At 40.0% G+C, this 12,042-nt stretch overlaps 1 protein-coding gene across 1 annotated transcript; it reads right to left on the bottom strand.

Moving 5' to 3' along the window:
* Window positions 1-1,018: 1,018 nt before the first annotated feature.
* Window positions 1,019-10,754, bottom strand: METTL22 (methyltransferase like 22). The gene is made up of 10 exons (XM_010136568.1): window positions 10,628-10,754; window positions 7,666-8,019; window positions 7,256-7,296; window positions 7,027-7,171; window positions 6,490-6,561; window positions 5,843-5,896; window positions 4,592-4,672; window positions 3,469-3,571; window positions 2,518-2,686; window positions 1,019-1,054 (listed from the first exon to the last, which is right to left on the bottom strand). The coding sequence occupies exons 1-10, from the start codon at window positions 10,752-10,754 to the stop codon at window positions 1,019-1,021; spliced, it is 1,182 nt and encodes a 393-aa protein (XP_010134870.1).
* Between the last annotated feature and the right edge of the window lie 1,288 nt (window positions 10,755-12,042).

Here is a 12,042-nt window from a genome sequence, read left to right as displayed (position 1 = left end):
TTGATGTGACGTGCGCGCACTCCCACATGTCACAGGCCGGAATTGCTTTGTCACTGACACTCTCACGATGCTGAAGAGCCCAGCAGGCACAAGAACTTCCTTGACAGTGCACACACGGCGAGTGATAGAAAACCAATAGTACCCACAGAATTTATAAAGAGTACAGACAGATTTTTGGTTTCATTAATAAGACAGGAGAGATTTGATCAGTATGTTGAACTTTAATCCAGCAGCTAAGGTAATGAAGGCCCCATTTGTATGGGGAAGATACTCGGTCACCTCCTTCATCCCAGTGTCACACACATACGTTGAGGGTAGAATTCTAAACATTTAAAGAGCAGTAGCATATTGCTTCACATGGTACCTTCCCAACCTCAACCCGCCAAGGACAGAACGGCTTAAAATTCCAGCAGGACAATACAGCTCCAAGACCTCTGCAGATTATTTTTAGAGGCTCAAACAAGTTGCATCTTGCCTCCTTTCAGTTCAGACAGTAGCCCTACACTAGAATGCTTTAGATAGGACTAAGTTTATTCATAAACAGACTGCTTCAAGAAAAGTGCATGAGAGACAAACAGGTCTTGTCCAGAACACTGTTCACAAATGTCCTTAAATACAGATTATATGGAACTGGGGTGAGACCAAGAACATTCATGTCCCTGTTCAGAAAACTAAAAAGGAAAATGCATGACATCTGTAAATCAGCCACTTGAAAAGGTTAAATACCGCTTTGTCATCCTAAAACATGAGTCATCCGTCCCAAAGAGCGAGTCCGTGTCACTGCCACTGTTTAGCATCCAGCACTTACTCTGAACATCAACACTAAACAGTTTTGTAAAAGACACAAAGAAACCATGCCCAAAGTGCCAAACCCAAAACTTCCTGAAGCAAAGCAGTACTTTCTGAGAACACGGTTCCGCCAGGAAAATGTTCTTCATGGGATGAAAATCCTTTTTTAATAAAACATCGAAAAAGCCTGGATCCTTAGATGAAGCTCTTGTATTTTCTCAGGCCCCTGTCACATTAGCTGTGCAGCAGTGATTTTCCACAGCTCCTGCGAGAGTGGAAACAATACACACAGGACTTTTCTCAGGTCAGTAGGTTGCAATTATGGACAAGTTCAACATGCCCACTTGAAGACAAGTTTTAAGACACACCTTATACCTCCACCCATCCATCCATCTGTGGATGGGTACTAAATCCATCTATGTAATCTCCTAGAACAACCGTGAAATTGTCTTTGAGACAGAGCAACAGAATTGATTTCTTGATTCTCGTAGCATGACTTTTTAAACTAAAAAAATAGTGTAATTCAAATAATTTGTTTTAAAATAATGTAATTGGTCTGCATGACCTTCTGCAGTATTTTGACTGATCATCTTGCTCTTAGCCTGTGTGGACAAATGCTTTCAATAATGATAGTAAAAAGGCCACTGAAAAAATACTTGGTTTAGTGAGCAATCGAGGTCTCACAAATGGGTGTCTTCTAGAAACAATCCCCACCTTCTCAATCTTTTGGACAATGCTGTACAAAAAATTATGAAGCAGACTGTCACATGCTCTTCACCATGACATCTTGAATTGTCCCAATACACTTCATAATGAATAAAAAACCTTCAGGGTGTTAATGCATCTACTACAGAGACCAGAAGCCTTCTGCAAAAAGGTTAGGGAATGAGTTTCCACATTTTCCAGGTTACATTTATATACTTGTAAAACCTGAAGTTTTTATGTATGTTTTATATGCCTGAAAGTATGGGCATTAAACAAACTAAATCAGTCTCATGAAGTAACGGTGGTCCCGTAATCCTACTAGGCAGACACACTGCAGGAGGCACAACAGCAGGATGTGGACTACAGGAACATCATTCCTTGGTAACAGATTTGCAATCCCCTACCAGATTTGCAAGTTCTCTAAAAGGTTGTGTTAAGATTGTATTGCTCTAGAAGCCAGCAAGCTGTTAACTACCTCACATAATAATCATAAGAGCAGACAGTTGGGGGAAAAAAATAGAGAAAGAGAACCAGAAGCATTTGGGAGGTAATTAGATAACTGCAAATATTCTATCTGACATGTTTCTGAATAACAGAAGTTTACAGCTAATCGGCTTCTCCATAGATACTAGAATATTATTTCCTGAACCCTGAACTGGGAAAGGAATTACTAAACCTGAGAAATGAAAGCTCTTCTATAAGCAAATAAACACGAAGAGATGTTGGTCCCATTTGCTAGTCGGTCACAAAAGTTGTAATTTACTTTAAAGTAAGGGAGACTGTTTCTTCTCCTTTGAGGAAAGGCATGCCATCTCAGCACCGTGCTGCTGGCGATAGAAGAGGGAGGGTTACCTCCATCTAGGAGAGATTATGTAAGCACAAACGAGAATCATTAAAACAACAAAAGCTAAATGGAAATAAACGTAAATGTAATGTTTCTTCTCCTGTTCATAATTCAAGTTAGGTAAACATCTGAAAACTAATTTGAGATGATGAGCCCAACACATGACATTTACCACTTACCAACTGCTCAATTCGTTCATAAACGAGAAACTGGCAAAAATCAAGCTTAATGGGCTCCACAGTATATTTAATTTTTCTGTCCTGGAGATTCTCCAAATCCTGTAGAGTATTTCTAAAATGACTGTATGCTTCACATGTAACATCCATATGTCTTAAAGTGAAGTTCAGCCTGGCAAGAGAATATTGAATTTCAAATGCACCTCCTATACTGGTGTCTTAAATAGCTATGTAACATTCCTCATCTAATGGAAGACATGAGTCTCCTCAGAGTAATTAATCAACTTTGGTAGCCAAAAAAAGTCACCCCCTGCTATTGCTGAAAAGCAGACAAGACTTATATTGGCATCAATGCACAATAACTCTCGGATGAGTCTTTCCGTTGATTTAAAGGCACTTTGCTGCAACAGAATCCTTGGCTTGGCTTCCTGGACAAACACTTGGCAACAAATCCCCGGAACAGCTACTGCTACCTGTCTCCAGAGTTTGAAGCAAAGCCCATTTATGAATTAGTTTAGGAATGGACCGCAATGGGTGACTAAAGACATTCAGCCATTCCTTGAAAGAAGACACAGAAGAAATTACTGTAGAGGTACTCGAGCTGGGAAACATATACCTTAATTCTGAGCCCCTTCATTCCACTCTGTGACCTCAAAAACATAGAGCAGAAGTCGTCAGGCACTATAGAACGCATCAGTCTAGCCACCTATTTACCCTTATTTGCACAGAGGTTATCTGATGCAAGACAACAGGAGGACAACAAAAGCTCTGAACCCATAAAAATTAAGCTCGTGTAAGAACAAATGCTTGTCCTGAGAGCATACTGCAGCCTGTGACCAGCAGCTACAATGAAAATCAAAAGCTGACCTTCAATCCAATCAAATGTTTCTCTAAAATAAAGCAAGCACATAAAGTGTTTAGTGCTTTTGATTTTAAGTTCTTGGTAATACCTACCTCTTTTCTAATGCCAGGTAAACTGTGCAAGAATTTCTCAAGTTGTGTGTGATTCTGTACAGCGTTCTGAACAAGGCATCTGTCAGGTCATCATCATAGAAGACTACCAAAAAAAAGATTAAGAGCATAAAACACCTATGTTTAAGTGTATTAATTACTTAATCTCAGGTATGAAACCACAACAGGGTTTAGTTTGATTAGAATAACCAAACAAGTCTCTGTTCTAACTAAATCCCGAAGTATATTTTTAATGTTAACAACAGACCCTGCTGCTATTTACGTCAGGCTTTCTTTGAGATTTCTCTCATGTCACTGAGAATCATCTCCATCAGACAACTTACAAAACTTTAACACAATTTCTCTCAGCCTGGAAAAATCTTACGGCAAAGCTGAAGGCAGCAGGATATCACAGTGTATAGGGCCTCATTTCTTACAGAAATACAAAGAAGACACTAACTAAGAGAACATCTCCTTGGAAAGTACTCTTGCAACACCTTTCAGTTTCATAACTAAAACCTTATAAAATAAAATCCTTAGAAACTAAAACCTTATAAAGTAAAATCCTCCTTTATTTTTATATCAAAACCACAACGCCTTTCCTGTACAGTCATTTTCCAGTACTTCACTTGAACAAGAAAAAGAGCCGGAAAAAAAAGACAAGAGATATCCAAAGGCATTGACTCTCTGGTAAGTGCAGCATCTGAAACCGTTTTGCACATCACAGAATATATTAGTCTAACTACCTATTTATCATTATTTGTGTAGAGGTTATCTGATGCAAGACAAAGGCAGGACAAAAAAATCTCTTTTGAAAGTCAAATTCACCACTTACTTGTGAATATGTTCGAGTCAGGTATTTAGTCACAAATAATTACCACACCAAAGGAAAGAAAAAGCTGGTCGTTTTCAGCATCTGTTCTCCTATTGCTCATTCAGAATGTGAATACAATTGTTCATTAAAAAAACCCCACGCACACAGAGGCAGGAACGCTTAAGGCAGAGCCGTGACAAATTAGCTATGAATCTGACCTATTAGATTTTAAAAGCAAACTGGGTATGCTGAAATTATTACTCATAGAGCTCAAGTGTTTGATTTAACAGTTTACTGATTTTATTTCCCTACCATCAGCTGCCATTATCAGCGTGCAGTGGTCATACAAGTCAGCAATCTCTTCTTCAGACCAGCTGTAAGGAGCTTCAGGATCTGTAACAAAGAATACGGCTTTGGAGTACGTGATTAAATGTCTCAAATGATTGACAGCTGGAAAAAAGAACTTCTTAATTCCTGCGGTCATCTGCTACGCCACAAACGGAGCACCCCATGGAAGGTAAGGCAGAACCTCCAAGTACTCATTCTCTCACGTTCCCCGCAGTCCTTTGCTTTCCCTGTGTTACGTCCAATCCTCCCAAGGCTGGCTGGCAAGAATAAGTTTTCTTTGACTTCAGAACTTACAACCAATTACCACCGTGTAGCAGGATCACAGATTTAGCTAGATCAAAATAAATACTCTTTTAAATAAAAAAAAATCAAATGCATCTTCATACAAGTTCTGGTTAAGTTTCCTACTTCATCACGCTTTTTCAAATTTGAACTTTGTTAAAATACAGAAACTTTTTCTGAAAGTCTAAAAAACATAAAAGCCTTTTCAACTGGCAGTATCAAATATTTTCATTAACTAGGATTTACTGAGGTCCAAGAGAGGTTTTTGAATATTTAAGGGATGTTTCCACTTGCTTAAAATAGTTGATCTTTTAGAAGCATTACACCAAATCCAACTGATGATTTAAAAATCTGTAACGTAGGCTACAATTTTGTGTTGACCTTGCAATCACTAGGTTTTAGTGATCTGCTTTACTATCATCACTTGCACTTCAAAATGTTATTCGAGTTAGCTGCCGAACACCTTCCCTTGGAAAATATTTAAACAATAACACATTCATCACTGCATTTGAAACAAGTACTTGCACATCTTCTAATCATCACCTACCCTCCCTCCCGCCCCACCACCTTTTAGAGTTTTGTATCCATGCAGTCATAAGCCATACAATACCATACCATGAAAACCTGAATTACAGTAACTCAAATCCATATCACTGTGCCCAGATTCCATTATCACCACACAAAAGACACACCTTGTTTCCACCTCTGGATTTTGACCTAAGTACAGGACAGCCACCACTTGCCTGTTCTCATTCGCGTGGCAGTGATGCACCCGAAGACAATCGGGTACTTCCAGCTATTTGTCCAGAGGCATCTGTGATGGAGGACTTACTTCACAAACAACAGAATAAGCTTTTCTTGATGCTCTGAAGATAAAAAATCCCAATGGAAACACCAAACCCAAATCTGAAAGGACCCATTAGAACCACCTACCAGTGCAGAATTCATCCTTCAGCCAGTCCAGCTCTTTTACTTTAACTTCGCCTCCTGTGAGTGGAGAAAGATCATGTCAGTCACAAATGGCCTTTAGGACAGTACCTAAACAGAAGTAAAGAGACAAAATCTGGACTGATGCAAGCGATGAAGATCTATTATGAGGACATACGAAACAGTAAAGTTGAACATTAAATCACTTACTGCAGAAAACCACAAGAGAACAGGCTGAACTTAATGGTCAGAAAGACAACCAACGTTCTCTTTTACATGTCTCACCTGCAAAATACTTCTCCTTTCAGAGCTCTGCCCCTGTCATTTACTCTCTAGTTACATGACCCTTGGCACCTGGATATCTGTGATCCTCCCAAGAACCTCAGTGAAACTCACACGATGACTCTGCAGGAACTAAATTTGGTCTTATATGATGACCGGAGAAAAAAGTATTTTGCTCCTCTCAAAAGGAAGCTGTCCCGTTATGGACCACATATAGATATCTTGCATCTTTCTTTTTAAATGAGTCACTTCTAACTCAGCAAAAATTTAATTCTACTTGTGAACATGCCTGGTAGCCAATGACTGTGCTGTTTAATCCCAAACTTGTTCATATTAGGCAATGGCACAAACATTGTCTGTACAGCACTTACTTCCTGGCTCCATCAGGTGTTTGTTCAGTGCAACATTTTGCTCACACATGGCCAGAAGATCTTCACCAACATCTGGAAAAAAGTGATGATGATATTCAAAATAAGAATATTTTGCATGGGCTGTGCATGGCCCTGACCTCTCAGACTAGTACTCTTTAAGATTCTCTCAAGATGATAAGATTAAGGAAAATCCAGAGCAACTCTATGCACTTCCCTAGTATTCTCCTTGCTGTTGTCTTTCAGTACTAAGCTCTGAGCCACCCCAGAAGACAGAAGGTAGATGCCTATACTACTTACTTTAATCTAGGCACACTACCTTGAATTCACAGCAACATACCTTGCTTTTAAACTCGCGCTCTTAAAAGCTTTTCCAGTCTGCTGAGAAAGTTCTTGTTACTTTTCAATAAACAGCACAACTTTATACACATTAAATAAAAACTATTAACTAAACTGAGCAGAAGAGGATGAAAATGCCAGGATGAAAGCACTGCTTTGTGAAGTTTCATGGATATATTTAACTGAAAATAACTGCTTTACCTGTGCAATAAACTCTCTTGGCAACTGTTCCCATGATAATGCTTGTGATTCCAGTACCACCTCCAAGCTCTAGCACCGAACAACACCTGAACATGTCCCGTTTGAACAGAATGTAATCAGCAAGAAGAAAGGCGGCACGCCAGACCTGCGCATCAGAGCAGCAGTTACACTGAGTAAATTGTGAAGCACAATCCATGAACAGCAAGACACTCTGAGGCAGAACGCATACCTGTTTACCAACATCTTCTAAGGGGGTTGCCATAGTATGTTCTGCAAAAATGAAAGTAGAGCAGAAATAAGTATCTCAAAATACTGTTCAAATGGAGTTCCATAGCAGCAAATAAAGAAGGCACGCTTCCCTTTCAACTATGGAACTAACCACTCTTCATTCTGTATAACAATGCTGAAACCCCCGCTCTCACTAAGAAGCAACAAGTTTCCCGTGCTATGTGATTGCCCAAATCGATTCTGGAGAAAAATGGTAAATTTTAAAAATATTTACAGTATCACAGTGTTATGTTTGGCTTATTATTTCCTTTCACTTAAGCTGCTGTTCCATTTCTAAAGAAAACCTACTTTTCTTTTGTAATACGCAAATGTATTTATTCCATTTCTCCTTGAGTGTAAGCCTATATTTACCTATTTTAACAATATCCCTGCAACTGCATTCTTGTTCTTCATCTTCAAAAGCATCCTCTTTCCCCTTCATCAGAATTACAGGATGCACTCTATCCCTCAAAAGATCCTCTGCTTCTAAATCAGAGGCACTTTGAGGTCTTCTCACCACTTCCAAGTCTCCATCAGCGTCTAGCAGAGCTTCTACTCCTTCACTAAATTTTCTTTCCTTTTTTAGATTATTCCCGTCCTTGTCACACAGTTCATCTCCATTTCTGTCCTGGTGTTCTCTTTCTCTTTCCGTTGCAGCTTCTCTCACACGTTCATTGGATGCCAAATCTTCTGTGTTCCGAAGGAGTTTGTAATGGGACAGGAATACTGTAAGAACATGGAACGGGGAGAAAAAGTTAAGCTCCAGGTAAGAACAGAACCTACGCGCAACTTCCACAAGCATGAAATTTTGGTACGCATTGCACATATTAAATATCTAGAAGATAAATACTATACAGATAAAACACGGTTCAGTTGGCCACACAGAAGTATTTCTGTAATTGAGCTCTGTCAGTAGAAATAAATGAAGCGCTTTCACAGGCTACTAGCTGACTCAACATCTACGCAGTCAGAACACGCCCTTTCATCTGGTTTAGTAACATTTATTTTAACAACTGGCAGAAGGGATGGTTTGTTACATCCTCCAAGCGGTCATCTGTTGAAACAAGCTGAAAGAAGAATTAACAGAAGTTACAGTTTGTTTCCTTTGGTTAAGATTTAATTCCTATCTTACATGAAACAAACATATTACAGTGAAAAGCGAGTAGAATTTTTTTTTTTTACTGTCTAAAAGTCTTTAGGAATTTTAGCAACTTCGAGCCTTGAAATTGGCTTAGAATGAGAGAGCAGAAATAAGCTCACAGGAGACAGCTTGCTGAAGCCAGAGGTGCTGACACTTCTGGGTTCTGGTTTTGAGGTTTGGGGTTCTTTTGCTGTTGGTTTTTTTTTTTTAAGTCTTCACACTGAATCTTCGAGAATATTAAATGAGTAAGGCCACTGTTCTCAGGAAAACCTTTTGCAACCATCATCCTGTGCCACCATCATCTATTAAAAATTCTAAGTTATCCAAACACAGACCGTGCAGTTTTAAGTGTAGGAATCTGTATTGTCTGAATACAACACATGAGGAAGAACAGTCGTTTGTCCTTCCATCTACAGTCGGTCTCAGCTCCACAGCAGCGCTTACGCACTGTGCTTGACTGAACGGGCCAGCCGTGGAACACAGAATCCTGGAATTTGATTCACCTGCTCTGGTAGGAAATCAGTGTCTGTAGACATTTTAGACTGCGAACTGTTATTCCAAAATCACAGAGTGCGTTGAGACTTGAGAAAAAGATGGCCAAGAATACAACCAGGGAAAAAAGTCAATACCAGCTGGATTCTAAGAAAAATCTTAGAATTACATTCATTCACACCAAAAGGGAAGAGAGAAAGCATCTGCCACCATTGCTTTCAACAATTTAATCCTTTATGGAGTTCCAGCCCAGAGTCTTCAGAAAGCAAGATATTCAAAGCTGGCTACTGTAACCTGGGAGTTGTTCTTCTCTAGAGAGACCATTCTCAGCTAGATCTAATAAAATCTTCATTGCCTATCCTAGCAACGAGAAATTTTTAAAGTCATCTAGTGTTTGCGTGACAGCCAGATTAAACTGATGTCAGTATTTATATTTAAGAAATTAGAGGATGCCACCAATGACTTAAATGCTTTTCTTCTCCAAATCCATTCTGATCCTCTGCATGTTCTATGGCATTTCAAAAGGTGTAAAGTAAAACTGACCCAAAGCAGCAGAGACTAAATCCCCATGAGGTTCCCTAAAAACCAGCAAAGGGACAGCAGTAGAATGTCATCACAGTTGTTAGAGCAAAAGCTGTCATACGACAATCCAACTCTTGTCTTAATAAATAAAGGAGTTTCCCAGACCAAGTACTTTCAAGGCAGGCAGCACATGCTGTCATTTCACCTGCTGAAGGGTTCTTTGCATCAAGCAAAATCACAGCAAACGTATGTCGAACAGCATGAAGACACAGCACAGCGCTCCTTACCCGCTTCTGACCTGATCAGAGTCAAAATTATTACTCGCTTCTTTGTCAAGCCTACTTTTACAATTTTTTACATTGTCATATGCTAGAACAGATGCAGAAGTTACTCATGTCACAACCGCGTCTAAAAAAACAATTAACGCTTATGTCACAGCAGGAGCTCTACTTTGCTACAGAACATTTTACCAGCAGCTTCACAGACAGTTTCCTTGTCAGCTTTACAGACCTACAAGCTGGCCATCAGCCAGGAGCATTTGCCAATGCATTTCCACTACGGCCTTCACTCTTCAAATTATTAAAAAAAAAAAAAAGTCAGCCAAAACCATTGCCATTCTGAGCTTTCTTGTTGCCAATTTTTTAAAAACAAACAAATAAAAACCCCCAAACCCAAAGCTGTTAGGCTTCTCTGGAATAGATGGTGAATCATCACATTAAGATTTATAAAAATTCATAAATTAATTATTGGTAATTTTTATTTTAAACTGGTTACACTCTTTAAAACTCCTGGCTTCTCACCTTTTTTTTGTATTGAAGAAAATTCCCAACTTTTAAACATGATTCCCAAAGTGCTATATTGAGATTACAACTAAATGAACAAATAAGTAAATAAAATTAAACCTGCAGCAAGTTAATTGGGTTACTTCTCAGAAAGTAATTTAAAATTTCTTTTTTAAGATAGGCTGCCTAAAAATTCTACATGAATAGTTTTCACTGCTGTAGTTAATTTCATCAGCAGAACCCAGCCAGCCCTCCTCCTACAGACAAGTAGGAAGCAATTCTGCTTCTGACTGGAATAAAATACGTAGTGATGAACATCAACCATTCAGAGGAGGATTCAGACATTACAAAGACAGGAACACTGCAAACACAACTCCAGCAGTCTAACACGCGTTACCTGGCTGTCCTGCTGCATTCAGTCGTACCATGAGATGTCTCTTCTTCGGACGGTGTAAGTGAACATCAGACAGTACAGTGTCACTTCTAAACGTGGGGTTATCCATCTGCTCTGTTACATCGACCATGACGTGCTGGTGCGAGGAGCATCGACAGTACCCAGAGAGTCCCCTCTGAAGAGCTGGGGATTTGATACTCTTCTATTCCCAGGCATCCAGTAACATCTTGCTCAGCAAGACAACCTCATGCCACAGTTTCTGAGAAGACCTCAGTCAAGATGTCATCATAGAAGCTCCACCACACTCCAATAAACCAGCAAGTTGCCCATCAGGATTTTCAACCTAAAACCACACAGACAGCTTTCAGTGACAGCCTGGCGCTGCTGAACATTGCTCCGGCAACGTTGAAGAAGATAAAAATCGGATTACACTGCCCAGGAAAGTTGCAACGCTCTTTCACAATGCTCCGAAGAGGCATCAAGAGGTAATTGCTACTAGCTCAGGCAGATGTTGCATGTTTTAGGAAGGGCTACTAATTAGCCTGTCTTAAAAATAACCCGCCCTGAAAAAAAAACACATTACCATGAACACAGACTCGCAATGCTAAGTCACAGCCTTCAAAGGACCTTATGCCTTGTGTACGCAACTTCACCATTTTAAGGGATCTTGTTCTTCCCAGGAATCTGAATTTTCTCAGGAACGGACATGATTACCATATCATCACAGGTTAGACCCCAAGGTTTGTAAAAGGAGTTCCTGCCCTTCTGGAGAAAATTCAGCTCCTTTTATAGGCCTCCACTAATTGAGCAGTTAATGTCCTCTGTCTGTGGCACTCTTTATTTTTCCCCAGAAAAAAATGAAACACCTGAAATCATCATTACCTGATGTCCAGGGCTGAGTAGTCTCTCTGTGTTAAGGCACAAACAAATTAATCGCCTTTTATGATCAGAAAAAGAGGATATTTATTTCCCTATGCTCTACAAAACCTAACATTCTGTGAAGGGTATGTGAAACACTAATGGATCCATAGACCTGACAACGAAATTCATGTCACCTGAGGTGACAAGCTCAGACCTCACACAGAGAGAAATTATCCAGCTTTATATAATGATATACCTAACAAAGACACCCAGCTCCCACCAGACAGGCGCGCCCCTAATCCTCCTCACGTGAAAGTGATGCCCTTTCCGATGTCGGCACGACCGTGCTGCAAGATTCAGCCAAGCTTTCTATTATCTGCTTGTGCGTGAACGAGATCATACGGACACGGGCAGCCTTCATTACCTTCAGTCAGGAAGTTCTATTAACTGTTGCAACACCTAATGCAGCCCCCGGACCTGCCCTTTGCCAGCAGAAACCTGCGCACAACCTACACCCCAACCCCGTGCAAAGCTCCAACGCGCCGTTTCTCCACCGC

The sequence above is a fragment of the Buceros rhinoceros genome, unplaced genomic scaffold, assembly GCF_000710305.1.
Source record: "Buceros rhinoceros silvestris isolate BGI_N320 unplaced genomic scaffold, ASM71030v1 scaffold42745, whole genome shotgun sequence".
In the NCBI taxonomy this organism is placed as follows: Eukaryota; Metazoa; Chordata; class Aves; order Bucerotiformes; family Bucerotidae; genus Buceros; species Buceros rhinoceros.
The sequence above is the reverse complement of the archived record's forward strand: the minus strand, read 5'-3'. Positions and strand labels throughout refer to the sequence as shown.